Consider the following 13,177-nt stretch of genomic DNA (forward strand, 5'->3'; position numbering starts at 1 on the left):
AGATCCCAATGGGAGAAGTACTTACCCTTAGTGGAGTATGCTTACAATAACACTGTACATACTTCCACAGGAAAAGCACCTTTCGAGGTAATTGAGGGAAGATCAAAAAGTCCCTTGCTACTTAAGGTACATGGGAAGATCTTCGCTGCAGATGAGTATAGCCGAGACCTACAAGAATCTTTTCAAAAGATTAATGATGCTATCTCTATCTCACAGCAAAGGCAAAAGGCTGCTGCTGACAAGCACAGAAGAGCCCAAACCTTTAAAGAAAACGATTGGGTCTTGTTAAAGTTTCCCAAATCTCGATTAAGGCACACGACGGGCAAGAATCCTACGGCCCACCAAAAGTACTATGCTAAACTAGCAAAAAGGTACTATGGTCCCTTCGAGATTCTTAGGCCAATCAATGAGATGGCCTATCAACTCAAGTTGCCCAATCATTGGCTCATACGTACACAATGCTTTCCATGTGAGCCTATTAAAGCCTTACAAAGGAGAGCCATCACAAGAACCAACTATTGAAGACCCACCGGAGATCGAGGACCAAGAGGAGGTGCTATAGCCGGAGTCCATTCTCCGCCATGAAGACAAGGTACTAAGAGGAGGTAAGACTATCCGACGATATCTTATTAAGTTTTAGAATTATCCTTTTGAAGATGCTAGATGGATGCAAGGCATACAATTAAAGGATAACCTAAACCTTATCAATGCTTACAATACTTCCCAAGAGTAAGCAAATGTACAAAATGTTAAAACTGAACAAAGTTTTTGTCTTATAAGACTCTCTTTTTATTTATTGTGCACAAAAATGAAGTAGTATGCATGCTTAGATCAAGTTTGCGGAGACGATGTCTCCCAAACACCAAGTAGAGCTTGTCACTCTAGTATGGAAAGGTTGATAGGACTGATGTGCAGACATGCTTGCGGCAGCCTCAGGCTCTCAAGCACCAAATGGACTAGTCATCCATTGTGGAATGATGTCGTAGGGTAACATAGGGATCCTCTACCCGCTAAGAAAAGGACTCATGAATATGCTTTATCTTCTCTACACCATAGTCGAGGACGACTATGATTTCAAGAGAGAGGTAATGTCATAATAATCAATATCTAATTCTCCTCACTACAACAAAAATAGGTGTTATCGACGCATATATCGACGCGGCCCGTCGTTATTCGCATCGCTATACGCGTCGTTATGAAACCAGTCGCTATTAGCGACGCGCTTAGCGACGACCATAGCAGAAAAAAATTTTCTTGGGCAGAGGGCAGGTAGCCTGGCCTGTGCCCAGTTAAAAGATGGACATAGCCACAGCCAGACTTCCTGCCCTCTGCCCAAGAAAGCGAGCAGCACCAAAATATCAACCATGCTCCCGCACGCAGAAATTTTGGCAAAGTTTCCTTTGTTTTTACATAAACTTTTAAAAAAAAACCATATCATGTATACGCCTCCTACATGCATGTAGGATCTCACATGAGATTTAAGGCCAATGAAAGACAACCGTACCAACTGAAAAGCATAGCCATAACTTAAAAGCATAACCATAACAAACCATAACCATAACGAACCATAACCATAACTTAAAATCATAACCATAACTTAAAACCATAACCGGCTATAACCACTTTGATGAAAACCATAATGCTGATAACCATAACCATAACAATGACGTACAATAATCATAACCATAAGGGAAACAATAACTGTCTGAACACTAACTGTGTGTACAAAAAAGAGACACAGAAACGTGTCTGTGTCTCACAAAGCATATAAATGAAATTATGTCCACTAATGACTAGGCATCGCAACCTACACATAGGACAACTCACAAAATTAGTATTGATATTACTTCACATATACTGACTTAATTAAATCAACTCACACATATTAACGTCTCACCTCAAGCGATCAGCGAGACTGTAAGGCCTCCTAGTCTACAGACTCTCCTGAAGCTTCAAGATCATTCAGTACTTCATAGATACCTCTGCGATATCCATCTGACTCCTCCTCGTGTGATGGAGCTCGATGCATCGCAAGATTCTTCGTTTATACAGAAATCAAAGTAATAAGAATACATGATTCATCGCGTTTTAAAAAATGCCATAGTTAAGATTGGATTAGAAACTCACAAACTCATAGCGAAAGGTGTCGAAGCCTCAGCTGCCAAGATGAGATGTCCCCCTAGTCATCTGTCGTACCTGCGCGGCCTCACGCTGCTGTCTGAACCGCGTGGCCGCTGTCCGCTCATCCTCCCTGATCTGCAGCCACGTCTAGAGTGGGATGCCCGAAGGCTTCAGCGAGCCGGTCCTGAAAGCTTGTCAAGCTGCATCTCGTCGATGTTTGATGGTGTCCCGTGCAACACCCTTGATCCACCGCGCCGAAACAACGGAAGAACCCGGAGCAGGCTGGTACTCTCTCAGGATGGTCTCCACTATGTAAGTGACTTTTTCCTTGTCTTGCTGATCCCAAGACGTCAGAATGCTGGTCGAAAACTGCAGCTCCACGAGCTGGCGAATCCGCTGTCGCATCTCAGTACCGACTCTATCCATGTTAACAGAACCATCTCCCCGTACAGTATAGAGCTTGGAGGAACTAGGATCGTGTGCCCCCAAGGTGTCCGAGGTGTTCCAAGAGGTGTGTCGAGAAGTGTGCCTAGGTAAGACGGGGGTCGTGAGCGAGGAGGGGTCGAAGCATCTGTGGACCCTCCTCCACAGCAACCACCACCTCCACCTGACGATCCCCGAGATCGGCGAGTGCGCCTATGCTGAGGAGATGAGGACGTACCCGCCTCTGCCCCACCCCTAGGTGTCGAAGCGGCCGTGATGGAGGAAGAAGGCGTCGTACCCATAGGCGTCCTGAACCCCGTAGGCGTCCTGAACCCCGTAGGCGTCCCCCCCCTAGGCATCGGTCCCTCGGGTGTGAAGCTCGGAGGCATAGTACCTGTGCCTCTGCCTACCTAGTACTGACCACCCGTACACTGACTGAAGATTCAAAAACGCCAGACAAGTACGAAGCACAGATATTTCGGTACCTTCATAGATTGGTTGACGTGCCAACTTCCTTAACATGTCTTCAGGAGATAGGCGCACGACTTCTGGTGCTACTTCGTTCGCGCTCTCCTCGCTTGTCTGGAAGAAGGCATCCAGCATCTCCTCCATACTGTCGTCTTCTGTCTGTAAGCCCTTTTCTGCTTCCATCCGTGGCTCTATATTGGTCGGACCTTCACGCATAATCTTTTTTCTCTCTCTCTCAGATGTAGGTTCAATGTCGCGGAAATCAATGCCCGTTCCGTAGGAGTCGTATCACAGATTCTGCACGGTTTCTCTAGCAAACTCTCCGTACTTGTGCACATGCTCATTACATATCCTACGCTTGCGCAGGATTTGATACTTGCAGAGCGTGGACGAGCATGCAATCTTTTCCTCCATGTTAGTTGATGACATTTCCATCTACAATGATTATGAATGTTGTTTTAATATATATATATATATATATATAATATACTCCTCACAATGTAAACTACCTCGCATTCTCTAGTCTTGCCCAATCTCCGTACACCTCGGTCCAGAGGTGTACGGAGATCAAGACCACCGGGTCAAAATCTCGTCTTTATTGGTCAAATCCTATATGGGTAGACACATACGTGCACTCCCAGGTGTACATGGCAATGCATGTAGCAGACAAAACCCCTTTGCCTCTTTAGTTCCATAGTTTCTTCTCTGTCTACGAACCCACCTGCCTCCATCCGAGGTAGCCTGTCAGAGAAAGCTTTCCAATGCCGCACTTGATGAAAGCACAAGCCATGGAAGTTCTCAGCCCAATGAAAGTTTTCTACCTGATTGTAAACCGGACGGGTCCTCCATGTCCAAGCCAGAAGATAATGTGAAGATGGATGAGCAACTTAAGAAAGATTCAGAAGCCTTGCATGGTTCTTGCTCAAAAAAGCGATCTCGATCTCACTCTCGCTATCTCTCTTTCTCTCTCTCTCTCTCTCTCTCTCTCTCTCTCTCTCTCTCTCTCTCTCTCTCTCTCTCTCTCTCTCTCTCTCTCTCTCTCTCTCTCTCTCTCTCTCTCTCTCTCTATATATATATATATATATATATATATATATAGATATATATTTATATATAACGCTCTTTCTCTATCTCTCTATTTCCTATCTCTCTCTCTCTCTCTCTCTCTCTCTCTCTCTCTCTCTCTCTCTATATATATATATATATATATATATATATATATATATATATATATATATATATATATATATATATATATATATATATAACGCTCTTTCTCTATCTCTCTATTTCCTATCTCTCTCTCTCTCTCTCTCTCACTCTCGCTCTCTACTTCCCTATCTCTCTACTGATCGAACGAGCGAGACTGAGCTAGGGAGATCTAGATGTCCACGACTACGGAGGACTACACATGCAACATCGACAGAGGCTGCATCAGAGGATCTAGCTAGGTCACTTTGACTCGACATGCATAACACCCGGTGAGACTACTGACGATGGAGGAGATTGATGAGATCCGCCAGCGACAGCTGCTGGATCTCCTATGATCTACCTATCCCAGCTAGTTGGCCGTTTAACCGTTTAGTCCATACCCAGCAGTTTAGGATTCCATAATATTTTATTTTGTCATCTTCTTACTCTGACTTTGTATGACTTTGTATCAGATCCATCACATTGTAACTTTTTTGCCTCATGTCTCTTAGGTCACTTTGGTCTTTCGAAGACGTTAATATAACATTTCATTTCATTTCATTTCTCTCTTTAATTATTTTTTTTAAATTTTAATTTCCTAAGCATACATTAATTCTCTCTCTCTCTCTCTCTCTCTCTCTCTCTCTCTCTCTCTCTCTTTGATTATCTACACACACACACACACACACACTTCTCTCTCTCTCTCTCTCTTTCCTACACACACACACAGACACCTCTCTCTCTTTCCTACACACACACACACACCGCTCTCTCTCTCTCTCTCTCTCTCTCTCTCTCTCTCTTTCCTACACACACACACACCTCTCTCTCTCTCTCTCTCTCTCTCTCTCTCTCTCTCTTTCCTACACACACACACACCTCTCTCTTTCCTACACACACACACACACACCGCTCTCTCTCTCTCTCTCTCTCTCTCTCTCTCTCTCTCTCTCTCTCTCTCTCTTTCCTACACACACACACACCGCACTCTCTCTCTCTCTCTCTCTTTCCCACACACACACACACCGCTCTCTCTCTCTCTCTCTCTCTCTCTCTCTTTCCTACACACACACACACACACGATGTAGAGAGAGAGAGAGAGGGGTTGGGGGGGGCATAATACCTGCATAGCAGGTGGAGGCCAAGATTCGAGCAGAGCGCGGCGAAAATGGCCCCTGCTCGCGGGTTTCGCTTTTTTCCCCCAATTTTTTTCCGTCGTTATATGCGTCGATATAGTCGTCGATATATGCGTGGGAAACGAATCCTTTCCACGCGTATATCGACGTCTATAGCGACGACTATATCAACGCATATAACGACTCCCGACTAAGTTCGTCGATATACGCACGTCGATATCTCCATGTTTTGTTGTAGTGCCTAAATGATTTTCTCATGTTAAACTGATCATTTAATATGGGGAAGTGCCAAGGGAGAAAAAGCTAGAATATTGGTTAAGCTAGCAGACCGGCGATAGTAGGGATCCAAAGGAGGGAATATAGGGATCCAAAGGGGGGGCCATCTGCAAAAGAGAAATGTGCAACAATGGGCTAAAAAGACCCTAAGGTTCAGCCCATTAACACTTCCAAAATGCTAAGATTCCAAAATTCAAAGGTTATGTCCAAAGGTCAACCTTAAGGAATTGGATACTTTGTGTGTGACCAAAAAAGTCTTAGCATATCCCTACATAGGAGGGGGCGAGCCTAGCAAGTACGGGGTGAGAGAGAAATCCACACACACACACACACACACACACACACACACACACACACACACACACACACACACACACACATACACACACACACAAGCCCCCTTTACACAAAGGGAATGAGGGACACATGTTAGCTCCCTAGGCCAGATGCCCACAAGGTGTACCCAATTCCTATTGGATGAACCTTGAAGTGGACCAATGAGAATTAGGCTAGAGTAAATTTAGTCTAATTAATTTTAAAACACTTAATAAAAAGAAACAATGAAAATTAAGTCTCCTGGATGATTATTGGACAGCCCGTGAAGGGGTCCAATAGGAATTGAGCAGCCCAATGGGCTACTTAATTCCTGTTGGTCAGAATGGGGAAAGGTCCAATGGGGATTTAATTCATTTAAATCAATTAATTTTAATTGTTTAAGCTCTCACAAAAGGGAAAAGGGGGACACATGTCAGAAGGCTATCACTTATGCTGCTTAATAGCCATTGGCTTGACTTGGGGAGGTCCAATGGGGAAAAGCAAGAGCAATAGCAAGAGGGCTCTCCCAAGAGAGAGAGGGGGCTGATTTTTGCAAGGCATTATTACACACACACTCACACACAATCTATGTGTGAAGTAAAGAAGACTATCTCTTCCCAAGCTTTAATGGAGAGCTCATCACCTACTCCAAGCTTGTAGAAGCCTACATCGACACACTCTTGGCATGTGGATGCAAATCCAACCAAGAGCCAAGCTTCAATGCATGCTCATCTCCTCTACCAAGCTAAGCTATGCTAATATGAGTGATTATGTGAGGAGATGTACATCTTTCTCGTAAGATACTCCTCCTTCCTCTCAATCTACTCTCATACCCTGCTAGCTCTGATCACCATCTTCGAAGGTGTGTGAGGTCTTGGGTCTGAGAACGGGGATAATTAAAGTTGTGGTTGCTAAGTGATTTGCTTAGTGCATGAAGCTTTCATCTTCATTGCACTAGCTAGTCTTGGAGGAACACAAATAATTGTATTGTACAATGTCTCTCTTGATGGGAGAAGCCATAATACAAAGCCTTTTGGAGGGGGGACCGGCTCCATGCAAATCCGGTCCTCAAATGTTGTCATAAATAGCTTAATTTCTCTCTCTTTTGAAACTATTGTTGATGCTATCTAACTAGGTGTTATGCTTTTTGTTGCTCTCTCCACCCAAGCACTCTTGTGGTTCTCATTAGGAATCTATTCTAATGAAATGCCCACTATGTTCATGCTAATTTCCGCTACACATAAGTTTTTAGACCATTAAATGTTACACAAATGAGGTCCTAGACTAAGAAAATTGAAATTACAATATATAGCACTATAAGAATAAAACTCTAGAACTACCATCATTGCCGCGGTTTAATAAAGGAAATCAGATAGATATTTTTTTGCATGTGCAATAATGTATAGCAACAAGAATGTTTGCAATGATGGTTTATTGGTAATAGCTGGGGTAATATATCCGCGACTATTATCGCACCTATTATCGTGCACATAATCGTGCTTATTATGACTATCGGCTTTTTAAAAATAAAGATGCTCATTTGGGCCACCAAAACGAGTATCATTATTTTTTACCTTCATAAAACATATGAAATATAAATTGTCTTTTGAAAAGAGTAAAGAAATTTATTGAAATTATATGTGTGCACGTGGTCGTGTAATTAGAGTCTGGCCACCTAGTGTGGTCAGACATGTTATGGTTGTAACTACCTCTCATGCTAATAGAAGGACGTGCTCTCTCAAGGTAGAGGCATGCTCAATTTGGTTCATTCTCTTTCCTGTAACTGTACATTACATTGGTGGACGACACGGGATCTCCCAACTAGGTCGTTAGGATGTTTCTTAGTATTTAATTTTTGCTTCTTGCTCCCTCCATAGTTTCGATGACCTTTCTGCTTTTTGCTTTCACACTCACACACCGATGATGGAAGTGTCATGTAACATGCACCATCTTTTTCAGTTTGCAGACCCTAGTGTTCATGAAGGTCGCTAGCCCTTCCGACTATGTCAATTTAGGAAGCAACAAAAATGCCAACGCTTACTGTTACAAATACCTGCAATCGTTGAAATGGTCTCACAACTTGCATCATCTAGCCACTTTGAGAGAGAGAGAGAGGCTATCCTACAGCTCAGAGGCATCACTTTCTTGGTGCCCTTCTATGCCCATGCTCACACCCTCCCCTATCGGTGACGGCCTCACACACAAGCTTACTGCCATCATACTTATCAAAGAATTTTAGAGCTCATCAAAGATGGTGTTTGGACTTTTGATGGGACCAATGGTGCTCAAGCTGCCTGAGGAGATAATGCGCATAGGCTTGCTTGTGGCTATGTGTATGCTACTACCCTTTATATATCCTAATTTTCCTCATCCTCATCGATCTTGAGCTGCATATGTTAGTGTGACGCCCTCGTTCAGGACGTCGCTGAAACGGGGCCGCGCCGGCTCACCTGCGTTGCAAACGGGACCTGCAGGCAAGCAAACGCACGCACAAGAACGCAACTTGAAAATGGAACGCAAGAGGGACACGAGAGTGAGGGACACGAACGAATGATCAGTATTTAAAGAAAGTGCCGAATACAAGGGACGCGAAGGATCGCATGAAAACGGGGCTCGCAAGTTGGGGGAAGTGGCACAGGCTTCCCTTATATACACCCCCGGGTTGAGAGAGCTTGACGCCCACGTCAAGCCGGGGTTTGAGAGGTGCCGATACAAAAGTTGATGTCGAGGTTTTGGGTCGGATATTTACAAGGGGGGGAGTTAGATGTTGCCACAAAAATGTCTAGCTACCTAGGGTGATGCTAGTTACAAAGTGGGGGGAGGACTACTCTATGTGGTTGTCATTTTGTGGGTTGTCCTCCTCTTCAGTTGGCATGTTGTGGAAACGCAGCACAAGGGGTCTTCCGAGTTGAAGCATGATTTCTTCAGGTACCCAAGTGCATTCCGTCATGGGGCGATTTCTCCATTTGACATAGAATAATTGTCCCTGACGCCCAAAGTGAGACTTTAGGATGGCCTCCGGCTCATGTGGCGGGCCATCCTTTACATATTCAGGGACATTCTGGCCATAGTTGTTATCCGGCACAAATCTTTTGAGTAAACTTACATGGAAGGCGTTGTGGATGTTGATTTGTGTCAGGAGCTCTAGCTTGTAGGTGATGTCGTTGTACGACTTGAGCACTTTGTATGGACCATAGTAGCGGTGATTGAACTTCGGGGAGAGGCCTGGGGGGAGGGTGATATTCTGAGAGCTGATGATTCCCTTGAATGTACACCAACCAAAAAAAAAAAAGATAAATCAATAACCCAAAGTAACTTTTAATATAATATTCCTTGTCTATACTCACCGCTTGTAGCATTCCGACTGTTGAATTGAATTGTTTGCAAGAGAGATGATGGTTTTCAAACAACCATCGCCAAGTATCAAACTGTGTGTGTCGCTCTCAATACTTAACCATCTCTCCAGTAGGACGGCTCATAGTGATATTCCTAAGTTAACAATAGCGGAAAAAAGTTTAATAAGTTTAAATACCTTTTTTATCCGAGCTTGCATAAATAAAAATAGCTTACATATTTATCTTACAAGCCACTTGGCCTCACGAGCCATAGTTCCTAGAAGTTTGTCTTGCCAAAGCTTGGCGCTATAATTGACTGCGGGATGAGCTCGTTGTAGCTTACTCAGTCTTTTCTTGCATTTCCCACTCGCACTCTACATTCGTGTTACCACCATGATAGATCATGTTTGGATTTGTGCCCTAGTTGTGGGTTGTACACTTGATTGCTTATTTTTGTCAACAAATATGATATACCCCTCCAATCACTGTGTCGAGAAAACGTTCGTACGGGGATTCAAAAAATGAGCATGCAATGCTTCCTTGACGTAGCGTGCATGATCAGACAGTTGGTCTTTGAATTTTATAAAACATTCTTATATGTCGAGTGTATAAGAATGTGCAGGTGATGCCAAAATGTTCTTCCCTTGGGCCTCTGCAGTCCCAAAGTCAACCTCGCTACCATACTTTACCATGTAGTATCACTCATGTGTGTCTGGCATGGACACATCAATGTCCTCGTCCTTTGCAGTTGTAGCGGTACACTCCAGAATTGGTGAATCCATTCTTCCTCCACCACCAAAACAAGCATCCAATAGGAGCCCCCGCTGCTCCGCCTACGTTCCCTATCCTGAGATGAACGCCGACGTGCGTTGCTAGAAGATGCTTGTCGACCACCTATGTACTGTCGACAAGCATGAGGCTTGGCGAATCATTAGTCGGATGGAATGGTGTGGGGACATATCATGCAAGGGGGTGGTTCCCTCCAATAAAAGGGGGGTAGGTCAGTAGGAAGATACAATAGAAGCATGTGCCATCCCCATGAGGTCGTGAACGTACGGAGTCCCTCCCCCCCGGTGTGGTCTGCTATGAAAGACCACAAGACGCAAGCTCCACAAAGTTATATAGGGATCCACTTGAGCCCATAAGAAAGAGTTTGGTGGGCAAGAAAGGAAGCAGATAGGACAATAGGGAAGAGTGTCTCACCATATCCATGAAGTAGTAGTGCCACATGTTATCATTCGATAATAAAATCTACAGTGTACATGGGTGATGAAGCCATATTTTATAGCTGCTCAGGGGATAGTACCCTACGTTAGTGCTGCAAGATCCCATGATTTCATTGCATGTAGAGGAAATCGGGGGGAAGATCCTAGAGTCACATCACCATAACTATGTCATGAGCAAATTGAGGTTGAAGAAAACGCATCTCGTTACAAGTTTTGTTCACTTGAATCAATGTGAAAAATGGCCTTCTTACATGTTGTGGGGATGCTTATTATGTAGAATGAAAAACAGGCAGCAACGACTGTAAAAACGCCAGTGGACAAGACATCGACTTCAGTAAGAGGAGGCGGGTGATGGCAAGGGCCAGCCGTCATGGTCAACAAGATCGAGAGCTGGGACAGAGGTGCTCTTGGGCCAGCATGACCCCAACGGGGGGAGCACAGGCTGACGCTGCTGGCTATCGAAGAGAGCCTGCTCTTGCTCTTGCTGCTGCAGGAGGACGATGTGGGCGCGATGCGAGTCGTCCAGCGAGAGGGGCAACCCACTGCATGCCCTGGCAAAGGGCTTGAAGTTATCATCAAAGCTGGCCCTCTGTACCTGCTCGTCCTTGTTCACCTACGCTGTGTAGAAGGTAACGCCATCCACCAGGCCCCATGCTGTCATCAGCTGCGCGTAGGTGAGGTCCTGCGGGGTGGATGTAGAGTTTGAGAGGAGGTCCACTAGCAGCAGGTGGCGGCCCTCGTCGCCCTCGCTCTTGGTCACCGCCCACGACGTGGGTATCTTGCTCACAATGGCCTCCTGCAACGCCGCCGGCAGCTCCCCCACCCTCTTCATCACCTCATCCTCCTTACGTATTACTCCCATAATCTCTCTCTCTCTCTAAACTCCCACAGTCGCCCAGAAATGCCTCCTTTATACCACGCCCGCCCTTGCGTTTCTAACTGCGCATTTGCTTTCCGACACCCACGATATTTTGCTTTCCAGAAAACTTTTTGTATGTGTGTGTGTGTGGAGAGAGAGAGAGAGAGGGGGAAGGAGATCGACTCTAAATGGGTTGAAAATGTTAGAACTTTGAAGTCCATCAATGATGAGTGTTACATGCCCTCATGACTAATTGACACTCACTCCCTGAAAAGGGGATCTATGGTTCACAACAAAAGGAGTTGTTGGCAGCATAAATCTTCATTGTCCAATCATCATTGTGACTCAATCCACACGTAAACTGCATGTTCACCACCCGCTGTCTAACAAAACATTTATATGTGACTATCACCCACGTCAAAATCAAACTGGCATGCCCTAGCGTGATATTAAAGCATGGGTCTGGGACCGTAGAGATCAGGGGTTCAAATCAAGAAGGGCCCTGTTTTTCCTTTGTTCCCCTAGAAACCAATGGCTACTCTTACTCCTTAAGACTTGTTGGCATGGCCATATATCCCCATTGAGATTGAAGTCTCATTTATTATTGTGGCTTACCACCCCTCCCGCCCCCGTCCTGAAACCAATCGTTGATCTTACACCTCCATTGCCGTTTGTTGATCACCATTGAGATTGAAGTGTCATTTTGTCTCTTGCCTAGCATGCCTATGATTATGTGCTTTTTGTTTAATTCAGAGAAACTATGAGTATACACTTAAACATAAACACATACATAAGGCATATTCATACAATAATGCAGATATGATTCTAATGTTTAAGCTTTTGGGTGGGGGGGGGGGCGGGAGGGGGGGGGGGGGGGGGGGGGGGTGTTCAGATATGGTATAGCACGTACAATATATCAAGATGTAGTTATAAAACCCCCATCTCGATGTATCACTTTTCTCGATAAAAAGACCCTATTGCATCAAAATCTTTACTTTTTCAATTTAAAACACCATCCGTATAAGTTCATAAGAGAAATTAACCCCTCCCATCGATCCCACGTCCTATTCTACCTATTTGGGAGTGAACCCTCCGACTAAAGCTGAATAAGCAAATATAGGACACTTACAAATAAACATAATTGACTATAAGGATGGCAAAGCACTTTTTGTATAAACGGTGTTCTTTCTTGGCAACCTTTTCCTCCATGCAGACACGAACAAGAAAATCAAGTGTCAAGGATTCGTTCAAAAATAACAAAATGAATGATCAGGTAGTAAGCACGTTCATGTACATTTATAATTGAAACCTATCGCACGCATGAGTTTACGAGGGAACACTATTCTCCCTTGTTTAAATAATCACAAAAGATGTATTGTAATGTAATGGAATCTTAGTGTTAGGCACGGAGTTGGGCTTCCGGTGATGGAATTAAACTTGAGAGTTTGCATTAAGAATATTTAAGAAGAGCACTTATAACCTTATATATCAAATAGAATTGATTGGATTGGTGGGTACGAATGCATTATCTACAAGATAGAAGTTTCAAAATGTTACGCTTAATCAACGATAACCAGACTCATCACAAATATAAAACTAGGAAAATGGATTATAAAGCATAAATGTAGAACTCGACAAAAGGATTCTTTACAAGAAGTTGTAAACAATCCATGAAATTTTTTATTCAAGAGAACTCACAATGAAGGTTTTCCAAATATAAATGCTCTAATAAGTTCATGACAATTGACAAAGAAAGTGAGCCAACAATATAGTCTCCAACAATAAGTGACCATCACGCAAGTATATACTAACAAACAACCTCCCGAA

The 13,177-nt window shown here is 44.0% G+C and overlaps 1 protein-coding gene across 1 annotated transcript; it reads right to left on the bottom strand.

The window, feature by feature from the left end:
- Positions 1–8,754: 8,754 nt before the first annotated feature.
- On the bottom strand, positions 8,755–9,289 carry LOC147457401 (uncharacterized). The gene is made up of 2 exons (XM_086513317.1): positions 9,278–9,289; positions 8,755–9,192 (listed from the first exon to the last, which is right to left on the bottom strand). Exons 1-2 carry the CDS (start codon positions 9,287–9,289, stop codon positions 8,755–8,757), a joined length of 450 nt encoding a protein of 149 aa, XP_086369443.1.
- Positions 9,290–13,177: the final 3,888 nt, after the last annotated feature.

This window comes from Adiantum capillus-veneris, chromosome 5 (assembly GCF_014529385.1).
Source record: "Adiantum capillus-veneris isolate H3 chromosome 5, ASM1452938v2, whole genome shotgun sequence".
Taxonomy (NCBI): Eukaryota; Viridiplantae; Streptophyta; class Polypodiopsida; order Polypodiales; family Pteridaceae; genus Adiantum; species Adiantum capillus-veneris.